Genomic DNA, 18,437 nt, shown 5'->3' on the forward strand with positions numbered 1-18,437 from the left:
AAAGTGACCATTTTGGAGACCAAATAGAAAACCAAGATGATCATTTAAAAGTCTGCCTCTGAGCAGAATGCACAATGTTTATGAGGATTTGATCCCCTCAGCAATGGACTAACGTTAGTAAACATTAATTTCCATGTCAGAAATGGAGTTGAATTCATAAGGGGTAATCATAAACAGTATTTTGGCAATCTACGTTGAATATTTCTGCTGGTGCACCATACGTATTAAGTATTTTAAATGCAATCCTTTATAGAATTGCATTTTAATGTGATCAGCAATATCTCAAGAACAATAAATCCTAGATGATTAGTAGCTCCACACATGTGCTCAATAAATGTCTAGTACACACAATATCAAAATACTAATGTTTATGAGAAAATATCACTTCTGGACAAAAGTCACGCACACTCGGTTGAAACAAATTCTATCTAAACTCTCAGACTCTATATCGATTTGTTCCTATTTCTTAGGTCGTCTGTTTGTTCTACATTGTTAACTACATTCTTCCGCATTTGGTCCCAAGAAATCATAAACTTAGTGGCCTTGTGGTTATAGTGCCGCCTTGAGATTGGAATGTGGGAGTTCGATCCCTGGCCGAGTCACACCAAAGACTAAAAATGGGTCCCGATGCGTCTCTGCTTGGCCCTCGGGAGATCGATTGAGGATAAGGCCCTGCGATAGACTAGTGTCCTGTCATATTAAGCTGCCTCGCACTACAGAAGCAGAAGATGGGCTCCAGCTACTTACTTTTTGGTTGCAAAATACAGAAGAAAAACCGCTAGCCACATTTACACGGATAGCTTGACTTTCACACAAAGAAAACACCAGATCACAGTGAAGCAAGGCCAGCTTATTCTCTACAAGTAGCTTACTCCCGTTAAAAACATTCACATACTTGTGCCTAGCATGCTGCCAGCATACAACCCCTTGGCCTCCGGGCATTTATGAACCTGCATTATGATTTCCATTAAGGCCTATGAAGCTCAGGAACGGAACCAGAGAGGGTGTCACACAGAGATGAAAGGAGGCCCCTGTATCGGAACCGCCACTTCAAACAGTTTTACACTTCCCCTCTTCCTCTCACGGACCACCTTAAGCTGCTACTGATTCCCCAATAAAAGCAAGTGCACCAAAAAAAAACAAACAGGGATGGTTACTACATCTTCTAGATAGTGCAGTAGACTTTGTAGACAGCGTTGCTCAGTGTGATCTCCAATGGCCCCAATAGCCAAACAAGAGATATGTGAGAAGGCGATGCCTGTCAGTTCATTGAACATTTAGCCAACCTTGGAACCACTAGAACCATCTAAAACCACCATAGACCAACCAGGACAACCATCTAGAACAGCAACAAAAACACCTAGAACAACCATAAATCAACCAGGACAACCATCTAGAAGAGAGCTCTTACAACCCTGTTCCTGGAGAGCTACCATCCTGCAGGTTTTCACTACAACCCTATTCTAGCGCATCTAGTTCTAATAATTAGCTGGTTGATAAGCTGAACCAGGTTAGTTACAACTGGGGTTGGAGCGAAAACCTAGCGGAGGGTATTTCTCCAGGAACAGGGTTGGAGAGCCCTGATCTAGAACAACTGCAACCATCTACAACAACACTGTCTGCAGAAAGCAATATGGGGGATGGTTGAAACCCATTTGGAGAGGGGGAAAATACTTAAACCTCAGGAGAAATTGGCAGAGGTGCACATTCCTCAATGTGGTGAATGTTACCAGATATTTTTGGGTAAGAATCCTGACCCAGGCCCATTTGCTAACCCAATGGACCACTTCTGGTGCAACCAAATTATTAGACCTCCCAGCTCCCAGGCAACGTTTGTTCAAGTGTGTGTGTGTGTGTGTGTGTGTGTGTGTGTGTGTGTGTGTGTGTGTGTGTGTGTGTGTGTGTGTGTGTGTGTGTGTGTGTGTGTGTGTGTGTGTGTGTGTGTGTGTGTGTGTGTGTGTGTGTGTGTGTGTGTGTGTGTGTGTGTGTGTGTGTGTGTGTGTGTGTGTGTGTGTGTGTGTGTGTGTGTGTGTGTGTGTGTGCATTTAATGTGGACTTGGAAGAATCTCCAAACCTAGAAACCCTCCAAAAATTGGGGACCCGTTCCGGACAGTCAACAGGCAAATCTCACACTGGGTAACGATGGACAGACCTCCAATGCTTCAGATAGCGAGGGCCCTGACCACATCAGAGACCGTCACAAAAAAAAATCACTTCCACTAGACAGGTCTAACCAAACAACGTCCATCTGAAAATAAATCCCACAAATTGCTCAATTATCTCCCCAATAAAAGTGTATATCATTTCAAAAACCCCTTCTTCAAGTTCAGTCTTCTGGAAGTTCAGCGCGGCTGTGTCCGACTGAAAACAGCGAGTCAAACGGAATAAAGCGACTCCGTGTTTATTTAACGAATTGAGTCATAGAACAAAACACAGACCACATGTAACCTATGACATCATCTGATTAATGGATTTATAATTACCTTTGCGAGGGGTCAGGGATTGGGGAGTATGTGAAGGTAGAGAAATACGTAATTGGAATCTTGTGTCCACAGTAATTCGTCTGCCTTGTTGGACATGTTGACACTTGGTAACAACCAATAATTAGGACCCCACTCTGCCAAATACAAAAGGGAACGACCAACCGAAGACACAATCAGCACGCATCTATGAAGACAGTGAAGAACGACTGAGCTCATTTTGCTCTGGTGAGACAAACTGACGATAAACTTGCCAGGTGACTGTGAAAACAAGTGAGGTGAGGTGAGGTGATCTACAAACTGAAGGCATCAATTGGCTGGTGCGACATATTGAGTTATGCTCATGCCTGCTCATGCAGTAGCTCTCTGTTGGTGATTCTCAACACAGTACAGTACAGCACAGTACTAGACGTATGCTATCCAAGGGTCTCAATAATGGACAAACCAGCAGCAATCATTACGAAACGATCTGGTTTTCTAGTTCTCTACTTGATATCATCACTTGTTTGATTCAGATATCAAGGGAACTAGTTAAGCAGGCTATACTCTCCTTTTCTCATTCACTTTCCCCTTTTTTCGTCTTCACAGCTCCACACAGTGTCTCCAGCAGCTGTCCTGAGCTGTGTGCTAGTCACACATGCTAGTCATCAGTGAGTTACGCTGGGGTCAGGCGCTTCTTGAAGTCTCTGTGTCTCCAGAGAGCACTTCATCTATGCAGTGATCTCACCAGCAGACCCCTCTCTCTCTGCTCGCCTTGTTATATTTTACTTTCGGTGTCACCAGTGGTAATTACGCTTAGCCGCCACATGCTACCAGTTACTTACACATAGACAAGTCGACCGAGAAGGAAGGAAAAAGTTGTACCATCATGCTACAACGGAACCGATGGAACCGGGCACGAGGTACCAATTTGAAAACGCAAAACGGTCTGTTAAAAATGGCATAATTTCTTTATGATTTAATAAAAGGCAGACTGCCACTCTGCTAAGCCTGTGGCCGCTGTCACTTTTGAGCTTTGCTCCTCGGTAGACTTTGCTATTGAATTTCTTTGTGACCTCCAACCATTACCTTAGCCTCAGCCTTCACGTGTCTGCATATGGATAAACCACAAGAGGTGAAGTGCGTGTGTTGGGTGTGGTCATTATCCCTTCACTCGGCAATGCTGCGGTAGCGCACGATGACGGTGGCGTCCTCCGGTGGGGTCGTGAAGTGATTAATGAGTTCAAGCAACCCTCCAAGTGATGCTGGTCTTCCCAACAGCAAATGAACGTGGTTGTGATCCCCCCTGGGCGACCTCCCTCAATAAATTTACCATATGTGCTCCCTCAGCCCTCAGCTCTCCTCTCCCATATCTCCTCCACCTCTTTCCCCCTCTGCTCCTGTGATGTTCCCTAGTCCACACACACCAACCACAAACTGAGCGCAAAATGTACTTCTTCATTTTAAATCCTCACAAGGGCAATAAGAAAAGACAAAGTTGAGGAACCGTCGTAAAGCTTAAGCGTGGTTCAACGAGAGAGGCTTCGCACACCTGTGAATCCTAATTCACATTTGCGTCTCTAGCCATCTATGAGTCTTGATACACAGCCTAATCTTGACCAGATGAGTTTAGCTAAGCTATGAATGTTGTCAAGCTGGGCTACGTATATTCATCTTCAACCAAATTTGAATCTAAGCGTAATTTGCTGCAGTCACACTACACCAGCTTCTTCCACTGCATGTGCCAAATTAACTTACACCTCTAACCCCCATCTACTGGCAAGTTAGACAGCTTCTCCTCTTCCAACACCTGCCATGCAGGATAGACCGAAATCTCAAATTTAACAGGTTGTATATGTCAGCTGAAGCGTTAATTGTTGTACACAGCTGGGTTGCCTAGGTCAGACTGGGTTTTGATGATGTGTAACTCTGAGGGTGTTGAGCTCAGAACCAGAGCTCACCCGGTCCTTTTCCACCATTCATTTGACATGAACCATTACAGATCCATCATCACGGCTGCTAAAATTCAGCCCAGAGATGATGGTGCTCTGAAGAGTTTTTTCCTATGGGCTTTCAAACCATGTTTGCTATGTCCTCTTAATGAGAATCATGTGTCCTTGTCAGTGATAGCTTAATGAAGTTGTTTTTTTTTCATTCTTTTTTTTTTTAGCTGTTGCTTTATTACCTTGGTTTACTTACTGTTTACATAAAAACTCGACTTCACACTTGTAAGTGTTATGCTCAAGATCTTAGAGACAGACCGGGTTGAAAAATGGCAGAGAAAAGATTTGCACATGTTTGTTTAAGAATGTGACTTGCTGGTGAGTAGCAGCACAGTCTGGCCTGTGGGGAGAGTGTGAATATGGGCCTGCACAGGAACACTCTCTTTCCCTCCCTTTCCAGCTCCCAGAGATTTCATCACCGCCTGGAGAAATGTCATGACTCGTATTCCACGTGGCGCATGCAGCGGAGGGGAGAGAAGACTGGAAGCGGGGGGAGAACGGAGAGGAGGGAGGGCAGCTCAGGTTTCCCCCATTTTCGCGCTCCCCCTCTCAAGTGCTGACAGTCACACGGCGAGACTTCGCTGTACCCAATTCAAACACTCATCCCAAGTTCTCTCTCTCTCCCCCCATACTGTCTTCATTATCCCCTTCCTCCTCCTCTTTCTCCGGTGCCTCATAGTCATAGACTATGCATATATCTACATGTGAATTGTTAATGTATTGGGTTTCCCTGGTTCCAAATGGCACTTCTTTATACAAGCGACAAAGGGGCTATATTCCTCAAAGTGTGTATTTAAGTGTATTCCCCAATGTCATGTAATCAAGGGCAACGTTTCAAGTCCTGGCTCATGTCTAGACCAGCAAAGTCCAAATTCCAAATAAAAGGACGACTTGTTACCAAAATGTCTAGGCATTACGTTTTAGCCCAGGTACAGGGTATTACATTTGGGCAGAGTGATGTGTAGATGATTTCAGTCTACCCCTGATATAAAGGCTGGCAACCAGTGTTTTGCCTCGTAAATCTGGCGGCTTCTGGTCCTCACCTCAAACTAGTGAAAATGCAGTCATTTAGTCCAATTCTTTCCAGTTGCTGTTCAATGGTAATTAGTGGTTGCCCAATATACCAAGGCTGTGAGTAAGGGAAGCCCCTCAGAGGCCTAACTGCTCCTCGGGGCACAGACGAACAGCCATGACTGCCTCTTGTAGAGCAGTACATGGTCGTGTTCAGTAGGGGCTAAAACGAAAAAAGAAAAACGCTCTCGAAATGAAATGAAACAGGGAGGCACTATCAGAACTTGTCCAATAAGAAATGCTCATTTTCATATGTGTTTTGCGAAACGTTTGACTACGGTGTTCGTCAATCAACAGAATCCGGGAGTCTGCGCGGAAGAACAAAAGGCATCATTCATGTTTTAAACAAGAGGCGGCACCAGATTTAAAACACAATAAATGACAGTGTTCGCAGCGAACGTACATTTACTGTAGCTGTTGCCGAAGACGTTACACAGCCAGCATAGATGTCAGGGGGGAAATGGCACATGTTCAACCAGCAGCACATATGCTAAGGTTCTTCATGTCATTCCAGATATACTCTATCCACATGTAGTACTTACTATAACACTGTGTGATGGGTCTAATATTCTACAGGTGTCGTCTAACACTGTGTGCCCTGTGTGCGTCTACGTGTTTCCTGTGGTTTCCTGTCTCAATGTATACCTGAATGAAATTCCCCGAGAGGGTCACGTCCCAGGTCGCTACCCCTCAATGCAAATATAATTCCATGTAATTCCACTTTGGCAATCATTCAATTCCATCATAATATCGGTTTCTTTGAAGAAGAAAAAACATCCATCAGGACGTGGTGGTCTTTGGTGTAAAGGAAGGTAGATCAGGTTTGGATTTTTCCTGAGCATGCCTTTAGAAACCATGTTGTAGACGTTGGACATAACTGTGGTGAGAGGAGGGGAGCCTGGTGAATCATCAGGGGGAGAAATTGGAGGCTAGTTGGGGTAGAGCAGAGGACCCTCCATCCCGTTAATGGGCGCTGTGGTCTGCAGCCAGTAAGTAAAGTGGAAAAGTGGCCGCGGGGGTCAGGACGTGGTACATCATCATGAGAAGGGGCTGAGAGGCCTGTGGGAGGAGGTCTGCACTGTAGCGATCTCCAAAAACAAATGATGGAATATCTGATCGAGGAGCCAGAAAGCAAACCGGTGGGGTGTGAGGGGATACGGACAGCAGAGTGCAGTCAGTGTACCCCGTAATCTGGAGGTTACCGCGAGTGTGCGGCTGCGGCAGTGGGGCCTCCCCAGATTTACGTCTTCATCCTGCAAGAGGGGCTGGTGGAGAGCGGTATGGTGGAGGAGACGGAGCAAGGAGCTGAGCATGATGTCACTGTTACAAAGGGACGTTTCCTGAACAAAGGGGAGCCTGTGTGCTTGGATTAGAAAAACACCTCCGTTCATTAAGTAGGAGCAACAGGAGGACTTCCGTGATAGCAAATTGAGCGGTCATGAAGACAGAAACAGTGACGCTGTAAAGGTAGCAAACATTGTTTTGAGTAACTGTTTTTAATTGACTGATAGGTTAGATACATGGTGTCTCATCATGTTTTTCATTGACTGATAGGTTAGATACACGGTGTCTCATCATGTTTTTCATTGACTGATAGGTTAGATACATGGTGTCTCATCATGTTTTTCATTGACTGATAGGTTAGATACATGGTGTCTCATCATGTTTTTCATTGACTGATAGGTTAGATACATGGTGTCTCATCATGTTTTTCATTGACTGATAGGTTAGATACATGGTGTCTCATCATGTTTTTCATTGACTGATAGGTTAGATACATGGTGTCTCATCATGTTTTTCATTGACTGATAGGTTAGATACATGGTGTCTCATCATGTTTTTCATTGACTGATAGGTTAGATACATGGTGTCTCATCATGTTTTTCATTGACTGATAGGTTAGATACATGGTGTCTCATCATGTTTTCATTGACTGATAGGTTAGATACACGGTGTCTCATCATGTTTTTCATTGACTGATAGGTTAGATACATGGTGTCTCATCATGTTTTTCATTGACTGATAGGTTAGATACATGGTGTCTCATCATGTTTTTCATTGACTGATAGGTTAGATACATGGTGTCTCATCATGTTTTCATTGACTGATAGGTTAGATACATGGTGTCTCATCATGTTTTTCATTGACTGATAGGTTAGATACATGGTGTCTCATCATGTTTTTCATTGACTGATAGGTTAGATACACGGTGTCTCATCATGTTTTTCATTGACTGATAGGTTAGATACATGGTGTCTCATCATGTTTTTCATTGACTGATAGGTTAGATACATGGTGTCTCATCATGTTTTTCATTGACTGATAGGTTAGATACACGGTGTCTCATCATGTTTTTCATTGACTGATAGGTTAGATACACGGTGTCTCATCATGTTTTTCATTGACTGATAGGTTAGATACATGGTGTCTCATCATGTTTTTCATTGACTGATAGGTTAGATACACGGTGTCTCATCATGTTTTTCAACATGTTATTTTTAAACTGTTGCACACAGCAATGGGATATGTCACAATCACTCATAGGTGTTGTGCCTGTCCAACCCTGAGCCAAAACCCCAGCGCTGGTGTTTGTGCAGGTTTAGCCAGCATTGGAAATGTCGGTGTGGGAGAGAGGTTTGAGGAATGAGTGGCTCACGAGGAGCAACATCGGCAGTGATGCGGAGGCCCACTGGGCCAGGATGGTGGTGGGGGAGGAGGCATCGGTAGGGCTCTGGGACTAGTCTCACCTCACCCTACCCCTCTTCCTCTCCCTCCACCCAGCCCCAGGGCCACCCGGGCCCTAATCAGCAGGAAGCAGAGTCTCTCTGGGGGTAACACAGCCGAGACCCAGCTGCATGCCTGCCTGGTGACTCCCTGTGCCCTCCCTCTCTCCCTCTTTCCTCTGCGCCGCTCCCTACGCCTCCCACTGCCCTCCCTACACCATTCCACCACCTCACTCTCTCCGTCTGCCCTCATCACATCTGTCTCTGCATGTGCTTTCTCTCCCTCCATCTCCCTCTCTTCCTGTCTTCCTGTCTCTCCCCCCCCCAACCCTAACCCTAACCCCCCCATTCTCCATTATTGCACCACCCACCGATCGCCTGCCACTCATTGCTCATAACAGCAGGGCACCCCAGGGACTACAACATGCCCTATCACCCCTATCCAGCCTCCCTGGGGACTGCACAGGATGAGTGAAGAAAGAGAGAGAGAAAGAGAAAGAGAAAGAAAGAAAGAAAGAAAGAAAGAAAGAAAGAAAGAAAGAAAGAAAGAAAGAAGAGGAGAGAAAGAGATATGTGCCCCCACATCCTACACACGGGGAAAGACATGATAAAATTCTGTCTTAATTTTGCTAATGTTGTGCGTGTGTATCAAGTATTTACCTGACCTTCTGCATTAATCGTTCTCTGCCAACAAACTTCCAGTCAGAGGCTTGATTCTTGTGAAATTCCCCAGAGATTCTAATTCTCTCCAAATGTAATATTAGAGGTGTTGAATCACCTCCAATATCATTGTTCCGTAAAAGTAAAAGTAAAAAACAATGTGAGTGTGTGAGAATATGTGTGTCACTAGAGCAGCTGTCATTATGTTTATCTGAACCATTGCAATATTGCCACCATAGGCTGACACACAGCTGTTGATACCTCTTTAATAAAACACATTTTCAAACGAGTACTCTACACTGAAAATAAAATTGACCCCAGCACCCCAGTGATATTGGCTCTTTCAATGAATCTTTCCTCGATTCCTCACATACTCTATTTTCCTCCTCCACAAAAGGCATTGGAGTAGAACACCTGAGGGGAGGGACCTTGGACCTTCTCCAATACAGCTGAGAAGGAGGCGAGGAGATAAGGTTCTGAGGAATCAAAAACGGGCTTCGGGGAAAAAAGGGCCTCGATGCTTGATGCTCGCAGTAGACATTCGTCAGGGTTTATGCAGGCGTGTAGTGTGTTGGAGTTCCTTTTCAATTCACTTCACTGAAGTATCCGTGTCATAAAACAGCAACTCATCATTACCATCAGCCACCTGTGAAAAGTTTCCCCCACGTACACACACAGGATGCTAATTCCCTACTCCTGACTCACTCCTTAGACCCCCTTAAAGACTGACATACAGCCTGAGTCACAAAGTGGTGTAAACTAAACTAAATCAAGTTCAGTTTCACCTGCCAAAACACTGAACGTTGGTCAACAGTGCACTTGTATGTTGTTACACAAAGGGTTTTAATGAAGGGGTGTAATGACTTTAAATTTAGATAGAGAAACTGAAACTTGACAGGCTATGTCTACGACACCTTGTTGGGCGCAACAGCTGTTTTCAGACTTGAAACTCAGCACGTTAAGTTGTGTTGAAAAGATCTATTTGGAAAACGGGGTGCAGTGCTAACAACACATGTTGAGTGTTTTGGAGAGAAGTAGGAACCATCAAGCTGGACCAAGAGAAGAGGGTTTGCTCAGCCCTTCTAATAGGCAATGTGCTATACTGTATTTGCTATGTATTTATATATAAGATATGTGTTGTTATATTTATTCACAGTACATATGTAATGAGACACACAACCCCCCCCATTCACACACTACTGTCTTAGTAGCTTACCAGGGTCCCCACCTTGAGTAAATCAGCGTGACGGCCTTAGAGAGAAAGGAGCTCTGTGTTGGGCGGCTGTGGTGAGAGTGACGTGAGCTCTAGAAGCATTGCCAAGCACAATACCGAGAGGTGATGGTCCTGCTCCATGCTAATTGTGTCAATATGTGCAACTGCTAGCCACAGTGACCTCTTACTGCAGTAGGTTGACTCCCGGCTTCAAGGGACAAATTTCCACTGATTGATGTTCCTGCAGTGGGACTATATTCTGCGTCATCCTTAAGAAGTTTTAATAATAGAGAACACACGCACGGATGTATGCACGCACAGGTGCGCACACACACACACACACACACACACACCTACACACACACACGCAGAAAGGTACCTGTACGACTGGATGACCTCCGGACGGAGCTTTGACTGCCCCGCGGCTGCCCTCTGTCTCGTAGTGGGCACGGTGGTGGGACTTGGGCTGCACCTCGATCTGCAGACTGTACGGGCCAGAGCAAGATGGCAGCTGCCAATCCAGGGCAGGCAGGGAGCTATGAGGAAGAGAGACCATGCTTGGTATTGTGTGGAACATATAAATAGTATTTGTAATATAATAATATAAATAAGATTCTACAGAATAGCTTGGTCCCAGCTGTATGAGCCGTAGCCAACTCTTCTATAGACATCGTGCAATACATGGAAACATATGCATGGCATGACAATGAACGAAACCAGAAAGGAGTTGGATAAAACACAAACAGACAGGACCACCAGGCTACCTACAAGCACGCACGCATGCACAAAGACGGATCCATTTCACTTCAATCCAGATCTCTGTTTCCCTTGTTAAATAATGTCCTGATCCTTTCCATTTCATCATTGGCTCTAATCTAATCAATTGAAGTCCTTGCCTGACGTATGTAATTCCTAAAGCCTGGGCAATAACGGCTCTTTTGATGAAAACTAAATTAAACTAAATGAAAGAAGCATGTGGTCTGGTTAGTCTGCTGTGTTTTTTGTTTTTTTATATTGCTGTGACAGGTGTCGATAAGCGGACTCTTTAGGGAAAAAAAGGGTTCCAAAAGGGTTCTTCAGCTGTCCCCATAGGAGAACCCATTTTGGTTCCAGGTAAAACCGTGTTTGGTTCCAGGTAGAACTATTTTGGGTTCCATGTTCCAACAAAGGGTTCTCCTATGGGGACAGCCAAAGACCCCTTTCAGGTTTTAGATAGCATATTTTTTCCTAAGTGTGTGGAGGGGGCATTTCAGCAGCACAATGATACAACATGCCTAAAGGCTTAACATAGATAACCTAAGTGCATTGTTGGTATCAATAATAGAAGTAGAGCTATCATCAAAAATCATTGAATCCCACACAGTCCTTTATTTTTAAATAAACAAACTCACCAAGTAACCAGACAACTGTCTGACAACCCGAAAGACCATGGTATCTCAGAAAGTGTCACAGCTGGCTACTCAAAATATCATTGTTCAGATGTCGCCAGGGAATTAGCCTATCTTCCCATGTGAAGACCGCAGAGATATTGAACCAAAACAAACATTTGCGAGACAATATTTCACTGCGCCGGATGCCTGTGAAGCATAAAACCCCTGACCTAAAAGCTGGCCATGAAAAGCAATCTCTGGCATCCTCTTGGAACTTTCAGGGTGTTTGTTGACCCAAAAGTAACTGATTTCCCCCCTCTCAGACTTTATCTGTTCTGGCCGAACATTACATCATGTTTAGTGGCCAAAGAAGAGAGGGGGCACATGACAGCACAGGGAAGCCGGTTGTGTGATTACCCCACCAACTGTTTCCTTGAGCAAGATTGTCACCATCACTTCCTGTCTCTGCATTATCTTAATCAAACATTTGATTTCCAACAGGAAAGTGTGCCAGGGCAGGAAAGAGAAAACAGAGGAAGGGTCGCCGTGAACTGAAAAGGTTGCCTTGTTAAGAAGGGAGTCTGTCTGTGTGTGTGTATGTCTATCCGTGTGTATTGTTTGTGCGGGGGTTTCTATGGTAACAGGGCACATGTGCTACACTACTCCTCCCTGCGAAATATGATTTACGAAATGTTTTGTATCTTCAAAGAGAAGCCCTCTTGGACGCGGCACAGCGACTACGTTTCGACTGCTGCCTTTCTCTGCGGTCTATGAAGACAAAAACAATTTGGCACTTGCAATAAATAAACATGTCTATATTTGGAAAAAGACAAGACAAACCCTGGGATGGCAAAATAGCGGTGCAAGTGGAGGAACTGTTTTTCGTGTGGTGTGGATGTTAGTCCATAAATCTTTTGAAATAAGTCAACAGCTCCATGAGCGTCATATGTCTTTTTCAAGGCCTAATAACGCTTAACAATGCTGCCTGTGAATTCCCTGCCGACGTCAAAATTACTTTGTTTTAAACTGTTGATAATAAATTATTATACAGTACAATTAATGGACCCAAGCCTTCCCAGTCCAGCAATATTTTATTTCCACCTACCTGAGGTAGGGCTTTGGTTTGGACCAGGAGTAGGGGTGCTGGGGCACGTCTAGGAAGCCTCCACAGTAGCTCTCCTTCTTGAAAGGCAGGCGGGAGATGTAGTCCTCCTGGAGGAGCTCGCTCCCAAGGCCCATCTCCTCTCCTCCCGGCTCCGTCTTCAGGCTCATGGTGGGGCTGTGGTCTAGGTTGGTCTTGCGGGCCTTGACGGGGACACCCTCGCCCATGTCGACCAGTCCGTCGGTGGTGAGGGCGTTGATGGCTGCCACGATGGCAGAGTTGGTGTACTGGTTGGTGTTGGCCAGCCAGCTGTCGTCTGTGACACTGACCCTGGGCGAGCCGCGCGGGGAAGGTGTGGACGACTGGTTGGGCGAGTAGGTTGGCTGTCTGTAGGTGGTGCCGTTGAAGCTGTATTTCCTCTTCCCCACGCCAACACTGCCACCTCCACCGCTGCAAGCCGGGGAGTTGGGCCTGGAGCTTCCACAGGGCCCCTGTCCCACCCAGCCCTCTTCGGCTTGGGCCCCGATCAGGGGGGAGGTGGATGGCGAGTGGCGGGGGGAGGTTGAGGGGGGGCCGAGAGGAGCGTGTGGGCAGGAGAGGAGAGAGGACGAGCCTTTCGGAGAGACACAAGGAGACTGCCATGGCGAGTTCTGGGATGAGTTGTCATAGTTGTAAAAGCCAGACTCGTAGGACGACGCATCCGAGTTGCAGCTACGTGATGACACGCTGCTGGCCGGGCTGAGGCAACTGGGGTCGCGGTAGCCATCGCCGTTTGGCAGCGTCAGGGTCACAATGGAGTTGACCCCCCGCTTGTGGTGGACGATGTGGTCCATGCTGCTGCTCTCCTCCGCCTCCTCCTCAGGGTACTGGTGGTAGGCTGTGATCTCGATGCGAGGACTCTCCAGGGCCGGGGCCCCGTTAGGCCTCAGGCCGTGGGACATGTAGTAGCCCTGGGCTGGGTTGTGGTTGTTGTGATCGTGGAGACCGTAGCCTGTCTGGTGGAAGGAGGACACAGAGATAATGGGGCTGGACTGCAGCGTGTGGTACTGGGTGGCCAGACAGGGGTTTCCCATGCCCAGTGGCAGGCTGACGTTTGGAGTGTAGCTATATGCATCTGGAAAATACAAACACACAAGGGCACTGTAAGTATAGGCCACCATCCAAGACATCACAGTATTTTTCATGAAGGTTTTGATTTATTTTTTACCCTAGGTCACCTATGTATTCGTAACGCCTCTATAAAAGCTATATTACAGGTATAAAACATAGCAGGCTAGCAGATACCCATAGACGTCCAGTCATTGTGCTAATGCTAGTTAGCATTAGCTCTCAAAAGTAACTCTAACTTCCTTCATACTGGACACAGAGACATAAATATGGTATCCACGAGTTCACCTGACTCTGGGGGAGTAGATAATGGGCTGCATTGCCGAAAATCCCAAAATGATCCCTTAAACCCTACGTCTATTGAACTGATCAAGGTCCAATGAAATGGGTGAGATAAAGCAGATTGTTAACAGTCTGTCTGGAGCTGTGCAGAGATCCACGGTGTGCTCTCTAGACTACAGGACCTCCTACAGCAAAGCAGTGATGGAGACCTTATTTGATTGATGGCTTCACTCACTGAGTGAATTATGGCTCGCCCATGTTGAACGCTAACAGCACTCTGCTTTGCTTTGAGCTCGTGATTAAGTCAGAGAGTTTACAGCTGCTGAGGCATCACACACATACAGAATACATGCTCAGACACACACACACACACACACACATATACACATACACATACACATACACATACACACACACACAACAGATACATACACACATTATCTGCCACACAACACACACACACACACACAAACACAGAAACATTTACTTTAACAATTCACACAATTGTTACAATACAATGATTTCTGTCTGATTAGGGTAATTTTATTTTACAATCTCAAATGAATACCAACCAAATGTTGTTCAGTGTACTAGAGTAAGGCAATCCCCTTCCAGCTTGTGTGCTATATTTGTTAACCACAACGCTACGCAAACAGCACGTCACATGAAATGATGACCCTAACCTATCATGCACCACAGAATACGTGGGTAGACTGTCTAAAATTAGTTCACCACAGACTATTTCCAGAAACAGTGGCAGGTCAAATTCTAATTGTATTTAGTAGTTCATAAAGTTTTTTTTTTTTGCTCAATGAAGCAATTAACAGTAGTATGAAACCTTATAGGCACACAAACTTACATTAAAGCACATTATGGTGGAGAAAGCAAAAAAAGGGAATGCAATTCTGAAATGCTCTTAGCACAAAGGGCCAAAGGGCACGAACAAAGCTTGCAATAATAAGGGAAGCAAACATAACTACATTATTAGATATTATTTAAGTTAGCTCTGACAAGCAGATGAAGAATAATCACACTAGGCTCAACTGCATAAGGTAAAACATACACACAGAGCAAAATAAATCACCAAAACTGTTTGAGCAACCACAAGTTCAGGGACAGACACCAGCCCCTATCCAGAGATCCGTCACCACCAACCTCTGTCAGGCCTGTGGCCACACTCTCCCCCTTGGCTGTACTCAAACAAAAAGTTGAAGTCAAACTCCGGTTCTTCACGAAGGGAGCTCATCTTCGCCTCAGCTTAAGGGTGATGAGAACAGCCTCCAACACCTCAGCCGTAACTATTGTCTGTCTGTCTCTGTCTGTCTGTCTGTTTTGTCTTCTCCTTTTGTCTTTAGAGATGCTGTTCTTTTCTGGTGCTCGTTCCTGACAGACCCTCCACTAGTGCTGAGGATGCAGATCTCTTTCTCACTCCACCTGACTACAGGACTGACTGCAAGTTGTTTTTCCCTCTTCTGTCTGTGTGTGTGTGTGTGTGTGTGTGTGTGTGTGTGTGTGTGTGTGTGTGTGTGTGTGTGTGTGTGTGTGTGTGTGTGTGTGTGTGTGTGTGTGTGTGTGTGTGTGTGTGTGTGTGTGTGTGTGTGTGTGTGTGTGGCGCACACTATGCCTCAGCACACTCTCTGTTTCTAACACATGAGCTACATCCACCCACACACATCGGGACTTTCACTCATTTGTGTTATCGCTGCCAATCTTGAGCTTTGCATTTCCAGGTTGCGTCTGCTGAACGCTGAACTAACAAAGTGACAGAAAGCAAATTGAGGGTGAGAGCTCTATGGAATAATGGTATCTAAAAACCCAAGGAAAACAATCACTGATGCTCTGTTTTGGTGACTTTCTTTCAGGGATTTCTTATGACAGTAAGTAATCACATCTGCAGAATCATGGCACTATTAAGACTGTATACGCGTTTGCAGTTTAAAGTGACTCGCATGGCTTGCTTTTCTCTCTCGTCACCATATTCCAAAATGTTTTCACTCTGGTTTTGTTATTACAATCCATAAATCCTTTCCCCCAGAACATGGGACCAAGTCAATCTGCATGTCTCTAAATACAATCTGGTTTCATTCACACAGATGGTGGGGCTCTGCTCGGCCCAGACAGAGTGAACCTCAGGAAGAGCTAGGTGGTCACAGAAGGTCATCTGTAGGCTCAGAAAATCAGCGGCTTCGTGGCTTGCAGTCAGTTATCACGAGCACCTTTTTGTTGTTGTGGCTAAGTCACCATAGAGAGAGGGCCTGCGTGTGTGTGGGGGGGGGGCATGGTGGTACAGGCTACCATACAGGGTCACAGGGAAAGGAGTCTGACTGTATGTCTGCAATACTGCAGTTGTCAGCAGACTGGTGAAGCAGAGTGGTTATGCATATACCCCAGCCAAGCAAGCTACACATTGAAACACACACACACACACACACACACATACACACACACAAACGCACATGTGTCTGCTATTAATTATGAGTCTTAGGAGGGACTGAAATGAATAAATAACACAGCCCCCACCCGTCCACATCTAGAAACCTCAAAGACAAATTAAATCCCCAAACCACAAAAAGTCCATGACATCAGCACTGGAATAGCCTCGGCTACTTCCTGAATTAAGTGTCATGGCAGATAGAGCACCGTCAGTGAATGGATGGTGGATGGTCCAAGTATGTGTGCATGCATGATGTAGATTTGTCAAGGTGGAAAAGCACAACCATGAAAACATACAGGAATATTTTCAATCATCATGGTCAAATAAATAGAGCAAAATGTGGGCTGTGAATGATTGATTATTGACAATAAGGGCATTGTGAAGCCTGGGGGGGAAAAGCATACAAATGAGTGTATCCTTCCAAAAACAGCGTTCCCTGCACTCAAATGTCGCCTACACATTGCTATAAAAGTGTTACTCGCGCACTTCGGGCTCTGGTTATCATATGGATGCCCCTCACCGCGTCAGGTATAGCGCGTATCGCATCAATTGCGCACTTAGGAGACTCCTGTATTGAAAACACCGACACCGATTGGTAGCTGAAGAAACCTTCCCAGACGGTTGCAACTATTGTAGTGTATACCTTCATAATAATACGCATGATTTCATTGATAGCAACTCACGATTTGAGAATCATTCAATTAAACATGACACACGCACTCCATTCAGATAATAACATTTGAACAATGCCACGTCAAATTATCGGAAAATATAGGCTAGACAGTGAAGCCGGTTACCTTCTTCTGCAGACTTCATCTCGGTAGCGAGAGAGTTGAGAAACTGCAATCCTCGTTCCTTTCCCAAAGCCGCTGGGAGGACTGGTCCAAAGTTGAATTTGGAGCTGAGTCTCAAACAGCTGATATCCTGCATTCAACTTGCGATTGGTCTACTTTTGTGGTGGTGACGGTTGACAATAATATCACAGGCAGTATCATATGAGAACTGCGAGAAAAAAACGATTTCAGGCTGTAGAAATGTGCATTAATCAAAACAAAAATAAACGTATTATTTGTCAATAAAAAAGTAAACTCGAATGGTGATTTGAGATTAATTCAAACACTTTCATCTACGTGACTGCACTCCAAGAGAAACAGATGGAAAAGAGAGTAGAGTATGCGAAAGGGTTATCTTCACAGCACTTCTCACACACTCGGGGTTGGTCTGATGGTTAGATGAGTTTTGCTGTCGTTTTGTTATGCTTTAGCCTAATTAAGATTTCCTGAGACTCCTGGTAGCTGTGACACAGGGCATGTCAGAAGGGGCTGGCTCCATCCCTTTTAAAGCTGGAAAACACCTCCTGTTCAGCGCGCCGCCCCTCTAGGAATGACGTTATCGCTGCCTACAAGCTCCTTTCTGGAAGACTGACCGTGCTTGATCAAGTCCGCCAAGAGATTCCATTGTTGTATACGTGGGAGGGAGTCGGGAGGTGTTTTGAAAATCCTCGACTATTTATTTGTGTCTTACATTGCTCACCTTTCAGGTCAGTTTGGGCAGTGTTGAATGCAGATAGCCTCGTTCAGGAATATTCAACCGGGGGTCCGAGGCCCCCTAGAGGTCCGCTGATGCACTGCAAGGGGTCCGCAAAAATATAAAAACAAAAGAAAATGGAACAAATCTTTTTTATTTCAATGTTGTTATGAATATTGCTAGCAACAACATAAATAATACATGTGTTATTACATACCTACAGTAGAAAATAAGATAATTTCTTCTTTCTAACTTTCTATTTCTCAACTACTAATATTGATCAAATAGGCTTTGTCGCTGGCTGCTGTTAAGCTTTCTTGATTTGGACATACATTTTTGCCAACACACTCACCTTTGTTTAACCAGCTAAACAGCTGCTCTTAGCGAATGTGTTCGACGTGACCGTGTTCGACGTGACCTTTCTAGCTAATTGGCTATGTCAGTTTACACTTCCTCTTCCAATTATAATTATAATGGGGCGGCAGG

At 45.2% G+C, this 18,437-nt stretch overlaps 1 protein-coding gene across 2 annotated transcripts in view; it reads right to left on the bottom strand.

Annotated features, from left to right (window-relative positions):
- LOC118364026 (nuclear factor of activated T-cells, cytoplasmic 1-like) overlaps positions 1-17,719 on the bottom strand; it is a 64,425-nt gene extending 46,706 nt beyond the window's left edge. The window contains exons 1-3 of one of the 2 annotated variants that reach the window (XM_052489334.1): positions 17,222-17,719; positions 12,605-13,715; positions 10,509-10,665 (exon numbers count right to left, since the gene is read on the bottom strand). In XM_052489334.1, the coding sequence (XP_052345294.1) occupies positions 10,509-10,665; positions 12,605-13,715; positions 17,222-17,354 (1,401 nt within the window). In that variant the 5' untranslated portion in view covers positions 17,355-17,719. Of the gene's footprint in view, positions 1-10,508; positions 10,666-12,604; positions 13,716-15,145; positions 15,417-17,221 lie in introns of those variants that run through there. The other variant, XM_052489335.1, reaches the window with a different exon arrangement.
- Positions 17,720-18,437: the final 718 nt, after the last annotated feature.

The sequence above is a fragment of the Oncorhynchus keta genome, chromosome 31, assembly GCF_023373465.1.
Source record: "Oncorhynchus keta strain PuntledgeMale-10-30-2019 chromosome 31, Oket_V2, whole genome shotgun sequence".
Lineage (NCBI taxonomy): Eukaryota > Metazoa > Chordata > Actinopteri > Salmoniformes > Salmonidae > Oncorhynchus > Oncorhynchus keta.